At 39.0% G+C, this 8,680-nt stretch overlaps 1 protein-coding gene across 1 annotated transcript; it reads left to right on the top strand.

Annotated features, from left to right (window-relative positions):
* Positions 1–3,321: 3,321 nt before the first annotated feature.
* LOC145407024 (uncharacterized) lies at positions 3,322–7,446 on the top strand. The gene is made up of 4 exons (XM_080278040.1): positions 3,322–3,333; positions 5,773–5,871; positions 6,357–6,494; positions 7,162–7,446. Exons 1-4 carry the CDS (start codon positions 3,322–3,324, stop codon positions 7,444–7,446), a joined length of 534 nt encoding a protein of 177 aa, XP_080134166.1.
* The last annotated feature ends 1,234 nt before the right edge of the window (positions 7,447–8,680 follow it).

The raw sequence follows: 8,680 nt of genomic DNA, 5'->3' as shown, positions 1-8,680 counted from the left end.
TACTCAAATATTGGATTTTTTTTTCATTATAAAGCTAAAACACTTTTGGCCCATCTTTTACCCTCCTCAGAAACACAATTTTCGAAAAGTTCACGCGACTGAAAAAATTAGTGGCAAATTCTTATATATTTTTTTTCATTATAGTCTTGCTGTTTTGAATTGTGAGATCAAAAGTTTAATTTATGAAAAAAAAAAAAATGGAAAGAGCACTAAATACCATGAGAGAGAGAGAGAGAGAGAGAGAGAGAGAGACAGACAGACAGAGAGAGAGAGAGAGAGAGAGAGAGAGAGATTCTATATTCATTTTTACAAGATTTTACCAAACTTAGAGAAGGAAAAATATAATTTCGCTAGATATTCTACTACTACTACTACTACTACTACTACTGATGATGATGATGATGAATACATAAGAGTAGTAGTAAATATAATAATAATAATAATAATAATAATAATAATAATAATAATAATAATAATCCCCCATTTACAAATTCTCATGGAAATTGGGAATCCTTTATTGAAAGTCTAATAAATAATAAACAATGGTAATAATAATAATAGTAGTAGTAGTAGTAGTAGTAGTAGTAAAAATAATTAATGATAATAATAGTAGAAGTAATAATAATAATAATAATAATAATAATAATAATAAATAATAATAATAGTAATAACAATAACAACAATAATAATAATAATAGTAATATTAACAATAGCAATAATAATAATAATAATAATAATAATAATAATAATAATCCCCCAGTTACAGACTCTCACGGATATTGGTAATTTTCGGAAGGGGAAAATAGCAGGTTAATTATACAGGTAAATTGGAGAGCTACCTGGGTACAATCTCTCTCTCTATCTATCTATTCATCCAGCCATCCATTCATCTATCTACCATCCAAGTAACCAATTATCTATCACTATATCTATCTATCCATCTACCTACCTACCTACCTACCTATCTATGTATCTATCCGTCTACCTACCTATCTATCTATCTACCCGTCTACCTACCTATCTATCTATCTAACCGTCTACCTACCTACCATCTATATCTATCTACCCGTCTACCTACCTACCTACCTATCTATCTATCCGTGTATCTACCTGTCTATCTATCTATCCGTCTACCTATCTATCTATTGCCAGATGCCTTAATCCTGCAAGGGGTAATAAACAAATTCTCTCTCTCTCTCTCTCTCTCTCTCTCTCTCTCTCTCATTAACCTTTTCACTACCAAAAAAAAAAAAAAATCCCAGCCGAATAAATCCCTTTGACACTACCAATAAAATAGAAAATAAAAATCCCACTCAACGGATTAATGGTAGGTTACATTTATCCCTTAATCCCCTTACTAAAAATTAATCCATGAGTTTAAAAAAAATCCCTCAAACGTAACCAGAAAGAAAAAAAAAAGTCACACTGAAGAATTTAAAATACATAATTCCAATAATGCGCATTTTCTGATTTATAATTGGTCTTCCATTAATATAATAATAATAATAATAATAATAATAAAGTAATAAAAATAGTAATAATGATAATCAAATAAAAATAGTAATAATAATAATAATAATAACAGTAATAATAATAATAGCAGTAGTAGTAGTAGTAGTAGTAGTAGTAGTAGTAGTAGTAGTAGTAGTAGTAATAATAATAATAATAATAATAATAACACTATACTGCATCCAGTACAATAAAAAGGGCTCATAAGAATTCCATGGAGTTAATACACACACACACACACACACACACACACGAGACCCTTACTAGTTAAATAAAATGGCCAGAAGGATATGACCCCCCCAAAAAAAAAATAAAAATAATAATAAAATACTGATAAAAATACATATTACTTTTAAGAAGAGGAAAATTGGACGTAAGAGAAAATATATAAAATTCAAGATATCTTCGTAAGCACATTCGTAAGCAAAAGGGTTAATGGAGGAATTTTTTTCATACCCTTTCAGTACGAGGACTTACTTAAAATCGTCTTTAAGGTGGCGAGAAGAAAAGGATAAGATGTTATTGATTTAAGGAGTTTGTGTGTGATTCTCCCTCCCTCTCTCTCTCTCTCTCTCTCTCTCTCTCTCTCGCGGCCTTCAGTATACTCAGTACGTCATCCTCTCTCAGTTTCACACCATCATACCATTGACACCCTGGTATTTTCACCCCATCTATTTTCTTCCTCATTCTTCAAACCCTTCAATACCACAACCTACATTTTCTTACCTTCAGACGATTTTCCTCAGCGCAGGTACGGGAGGGGTTAATTAGCACACCTTTACACCAGGTATTCTTCAGGTGATTACGTTTTCTTTTTCCATTTTTGCCGTGACGATTTTCGATTTAGGAATGACCCCCGTAAACTGATGAGGCATAAAATCACTCTCCCTGAAACCTAACCGTCTGAATTCTTAGGTTATTTTAGCTACCAGGCCAAGACGATTAATTTAGACGATTTATTTCCACGTACACAGACTCTTAAAACCGTAGTGATGGTCAGAAAAAAGCCACTCACTCTTGAGGTATATTTTTCACGTTTTATTTTACTCTTGCTACTACCAGACTAGCCTCATATCCCTCCCAGGCCTCACTTCAGTACCAAAGCTCTCTCTAGTGCTTAATAAAACACTAATAAAGGTAGTAAATAAATAAATAAATAAATAAATAAGGGAATGCGTTAGGAGAGGAGAGAGTTTAACAATAGGATTCCTTCAGTGACTTGTACATTATCCACTCTTCTTTGTCGAGGGTCCTCCATCATGCACCATTACCACACAGTCAATCATCTCACTTTCTGCTTTCCTGCCACACCCATCTCACCTCCACACCTCCCCCCACCCCCACCCCACCTCTTAGACCTCCCCCACCCCACCCCCACCTCTCCCCGTCACTTATTCACACTCCCATCTCCACCCCTCTCCCACCCCCCACCCGAATTTCCACACCTATCTTCCACCCACTTCTCTTACCTTGTTCACACCCCCTCCACCATGCACACCTCCATCTATCCCCCTAAACTCTTCCCCACCCATCCTTTACCCCCATTCACAACCCCACTTCCACCCTCTACTACTCCCTCCCCCAACCCATCCCCCTCACCCCCATAACCACCCCCTCACCATCCACACCCAAATCCCCACTCCCACCCATCCTTTACCTCCATCTCACCCAGGCCCCACCCCTCAGTGCCTTCCTCCACCTCAACCGTGCCTTCACCTCCTCCTCAAGGGTAGATGGAAGGTCGACCCTCACTATATATAGCACCATCACCTCCTCCATCACCATCACTCCATCATCCTCCACCACTCGGAGATGTTCACTCAGGTCTGTACTAACACCTAGAGTTTCTTATGCTATTCTTCTCTGCTCCTTGAATGGCAGCTTTAAGACGCTATCCAGAAACACACAAACCTACTAATTCTCCAGCTATTCTTACCCTCAACATCATTCCCGCAATCACCCACGTCCCCTCACTTCAACCAATCTCTCTTCGACATTCTCTCCAAACACCCCTTTTCTCTTTACCTGACACTTGCAAGTACAAACACACCATCAACTCTTCAGTCAACCTGCATCTCAAACAAACTCCAAGATATTCACATCACCTACCTCAACTTTCTACACCTACCATTCACACCTGTCTTCGTTTCTATCACTACACTGCTCTCTCAAACTCACAAGTCTTCAGGTACAATATATTTTAATCTACACAGCCTACCTTTTCTCTTCAGTGTCATCTACCTCTTTTGACTCCTATCTACCACCTACTGTTTCTACTCTCACCATTCTTCTCTGCCATCGCTTGACATACTAAACTGCACTTTCAATGGCAGTTTTCAATTACTCTCAACATGGAATCACACACTGCTAGCAAATACTCATCTGAAATAATCCCTAGCCTCCCTCTTTTTCTTTTTCCCTCTACCTTCCCCTCTTTTCTTTTTTCCTTCCATCGTTTCCCACTTATCTTCGTCACACAGCTAGGTCCTCAGCCTCTTTCCCCATCAGCACATTTTTTTTCCTCCAATCTTCGTTCCCACAATCCATCCAGCTCTGTAATTCAAGGCAGCTCTCCAGAAAAAGGATTTATTGCATTCACCAATCACTTCTGCCATTGTCTATAGTGATCGTTTCAACGGTAACTTTCAAATCACCAAACGGTCATCCTATGTCAACGGCAACTTTCAAATTAAACGGTTCATCCTCTTTCAACGGTTATTTTCAAATCACCAAACCGTCATCTTGTCAACGTTAACTTTCAAATTAAACTGTTTGTCCTCTGTCAACGGTAACTTTTCAAATATTCAACGCCTGTCAACGGTAACTTTCATATATTCAACCTGTCAACAACAACTTTCAAATATTCAACCTCTGTCAACGGGAACTTTCAAATATTCAACCTCTTTCAACGGTAACTTTCGAATCACCAACCAATTCATCATTCTTCCAGTTATAATGCTTCTATCCTTCACTACCATCAAAATACCAGCTTCCTTCACATATATCACTCGTGCCTCGATACCACATGAAATTTTTAGGACCTTCCTGCTTTTCCATCCTTCATTTTAAGAGACAGAACAGTTTTTGGTTATAACCTTCCCTATATTAAACAGCCACGAAAAGATCAGTTGTCTGTTGCTGTCTGCTTTCCTTTGTACCACCATTTTCCTACGATATCGTTTAATCTAGCTATGATTGTCTTTTAATTGCACTTTCTTCTTTTACAAACACCTATCATCGAGTATTTAGTTTGAAATATTCATAATCTACCTTCGTAATTATCAAACAGCTCTTTCAATTATAACATTCTAGGTTAAACACAAAACAACCATCTAGACTTCAGCAATAATATTATCTTAATCTACAACACTGTCCCACTCAAACATCATAGTACCTACACCTTTTTCACGGTAACCTGGCCTAAAATTGCCATCTCTTCAACTTGCATGCTGAACTGCATCAAGAATTTACCACTAGAATATGGTGCTAATCACGATGAAGTGCTATGCAAAGGATACGGAGCCACAGTATTATCTTATTCTGCTACAGAGCTATGTGAAATCAGTCACAAAAGGACCTAAACCTGGGCCATGGGAAAAAGACCTTAGTAATATTAGTCTCGTATCACTAGGCAATTATGTCCACAGTAATTTATCGTACAGGCTGCTCTCTCAACGACATTCTTCTATCACTAATAACAAACCTACGATAAAGTGTCCGTCTCACTCGTAACCACAATCGACACTACTGTTTCCCTCGTAGATCAATTTTTCTTCTTCATAGATGAGCCCCAACTGCCACCCTTCTTACATGTATCGCTCATTATCTCTTCCATCCTTATAGCTACAGGATTATTCTCTCTCCCAGCCAAACTGATAATTTACATACCATCTAACGTGATATCCAAAAATATATTTATCTAAGGAAAGACATACTTACTTCTACAATTATTATTATTATTTTTACTATTATTATTATTATTATTATTATTAAGATACATATTTGGATGCTCCTAGCGTTTGGTTTATCCTCTTATTTTTACAAGCACACACACACACACACACACACACACACACACACACACACAAATAAGAGTGACAAATATTCCAAAATACAGTAGGCAAGATTTACTTCCATGGCATGTTAATTTTGCCCTAAATAATGACAAAATATATATATAACAAAAATGGTTTTAGTGTCGATAAGATCAAGACTATAATTATTTTATACTAATTACCTTCCTTCTCTCTCGATGCCCTTCAGATAAGCTTCCTGGTGGTGCTTGTGGGCGTGGTTGTGGCCGCCCCTGAGAACCCCTACTCCGCCCCTGCCCCCGCCCCTCATTCAGGTGGCTATGGAAAGGTAAATCACGGAAGCATACCTAACCTTTTCATCTAAACTAATCTGACCCAACCTCTTCTCCGTTCTAAATGAGGTCTTATTTCTTTCACACTAACGGCAGATACGACTAAACAGCTTACGAAAGGCCAGTCAGTCTTTTGCATACTCTTCATTAATTATTCTCTGGACAACAGCGCCTTCATATTTCATTTCTGCGACTCCGAGTGATAAATTTACCTTTAACATCAAGTAGTGAAAGAGTATAATTATTTCAGTACTGACTCCAATGATTGACTCTCCTCCAGGTTTTCTTATTCTTCCATTGTCTAACATTACCGGTACTCATATCCCCAGTTAATCCCAGTTTCCCCCACATAAATCTCAGTTAATCCCAGTTTTCCCACAGTTTATCAGTTTTCCCCCCAGTCAATCCTATTTTTCCTCAGTTAAATCCCAGTTTCCCCCAGTTAAATCCCAGTTAATCCCAGTTTCCCCCGGTCCAGGAGCAGCCGATGCCGTACAGCTTCCAGTACGGTGTCCAGGATGAGTACTCTGGCGCGGACTTCGGCCAGAATGAGGAGTCCGATGGCAACGTTGTTCGTGGCTCCTACACAGTCCAGCTGCCAGATGGTCGCAAGCAGACGGTACCATACACACCTCACCCTTCAACTTCATTCCTTAACTCACCTCATATCACACCTCCACCTCTACCTACCTCACACCTAAACCTCACATCTTCCTCTACCTCATTCTTAACTCAATCTCACCTCCTCAATCAATCTCACACCTCTTTCAAACTCACCTATCAATCTCACCTGAGCATCACACCTCACTCATCAATCTCACCTCAGCTTCACACCTCACTCAACCTCACCCCATTCTCAGTGTCACTCCTCACCCAAGCTCACACGCGTCTACCTCACGCCTCACTCAGTCTCACCTTCAGTAAACCCTAACTCTGCTCCACCTCACTTCCCATTTACTCTAGCAATTAATGAGTTTCCCCTCGTACACCCTGACAATATCACCTATGTTGAAATGAGGAGGAAGAAGACGTAGGTGCAGAGACGTTAGATTTATTCCAGACTAGCTGCGTGTATGACCCCTTCAGATACCCTACTAAAAAAGAAAAAAATAATCTCGTCTCTCACCTGTTTCTTCTTCCACTCCCCTCTCACACCTGTTAATATTTTTCCACATACATCTTCAACTGGAAATTATATCTTAGTGTGTAACCTGCATAAATATCAACTCTGCGTATATACTGACGGATATGAGCCTAGGTATTAATTCATTACGTGTCCCCCCCAGGTAACGTACACAGCAGACCACTACAATGGGTACCAAGCACAGGTGGAGTACTACGGTGAGCCACAGTACGCCTACGAGTACGGTCCCCCAGTCACCTTCAAGCCACAGTACTCGTCACACCAGCCCTCATACCAGCCACCCCAGCCCTCATACCCACCACCCAAGCCCTCATACCCTCCACCCAAGCCCTCATACCCACCACCCAAGCCCTCATACCCTCCTCCACAGCCCTCATACCCTCCTCCACAGCCCTCATACCCTCCCCCACAGCCCTCATACCAGTAACGTCACACCACGATGCCTGATGAGACCTGCTGTGCACGATAAAGGAACTCTCAATTAAACCTACAAAATGACCTTAAATTATTACATGCCTCTCTCTCTCTCTCTCTGTATAAACAACGCCTTCCTTCCACTTATCATTCCCCCTTGCTTATAATCCCTGTCTTGCATAATACAATCTCTGGTCTTTCAAAATAAAATACCTGGTCTTTCACAATATAATCTCCGTTCTTTCAAAATACAATCTATGGTCTTCCAAAAATATCTGGGCTTTCTAAATGCAATGTGACTCGAAATAAAAAATATCTACAAAAATTTTTCTTCCTTTTTCTCCCCGTGTCTATAATCTTGAGTCTTTTAAATGCACTGTGTCCAGGCGTCTTGAAAGGAATGGATTTTGTCTATGTTTTTCTGAGGAGGTATAACTTCTGCTGGCACACACACACACACACACACACACACACACACACACACACACACACACACACACACACACCTAATCCAGCCCAATATGTTGCCTAGTTCTCCTTTTTTCAGCCCAATTTTCCTCTCCTAAGCTCAATAATAATAATAATAATAATAATTAATAATAATAATCTACTCGAATGGTGAGTTGTAATAATAGGTCAGCACTAGAATATGATGCTAGTCACGAAGAAGTGCTGTGGAAAGGATACAGAGCGGTAGTATTTTCTCCGCCACTGAGTTACGTGAAATAAGTTGCAAAGGACGAAAATTTGGGCCAAGTTTGAGGGAGAAGACTATAGTGATGACAGCAAATTCTCTCTCTCTCTCTCTCTCTCTCTGTAACCATCCTCTCACATGATGTGGCAAAATGATCAACACCTTCAACCACCCACTAAAACAAGTACTGTATTCCACTCTCTCTCTCTCTCTCTCTCTCTCTGTGCGGGTAACCATCCTCTCATACGATGTGGGAATTTATAAACCCCTTCAGTCCAGTCCAAGTACGTCAATTATTATTTTTTTTCTTTTTCCTGCCACATTATCTTCCTCAATATAATAAAGATTTTGCATCGAAGGAGTTAAAAAAAAAACTAAGTAAACCCTACATTTCGGAACCTCTCTCAGAAAATTGAAAAAAGAAAATGGCTAAATATCTTAATAATAATAATAATAATAATAATAATAATAGCAGCAGTAGTAGTAGTAGTAGTAGTAGTTGTAGTAGTAGTAAGGTATTAATAATAATAATAATAGCAGTAGTAGTAGTAGT

Source organism: Coenobita brevimanus, chromosome 72 (genome assembly GCF_032717465.1).
Source record: "Coenobita brevimanus isolate Jiangsu-jjx chromosome 72, ASM3271746v2, whole genome shotgun sequence".
Lineage (NCBI taxonomy): Eukaryota > Metazoa > Arthropoda > Malacostraca > Decapoda > Coenobitidae > Coenobita > Coenobita brevimanus.
This window is presented reverse-complemented; position numbering and strand designations above follow the sequence as displayed.

Coding starts and splice junctions, on each gene's coding strand:
- LOC145407024 (XM_080278040.1), top strand. Junction 5,872..6,356: donor ATTCAGGTGGCTATGGAAAG/GTAAATCACGGA, acceptor CCGGTCCAGGAG/CAGCCGATGCCGTACAGCTT. Junction 6,495..7,161: donor CAGATGGTCGCAAGCAGACG/GTACCATACACA, acceptor TGTCCCCCCCAG/GTAACGTACACAGCAGACCA.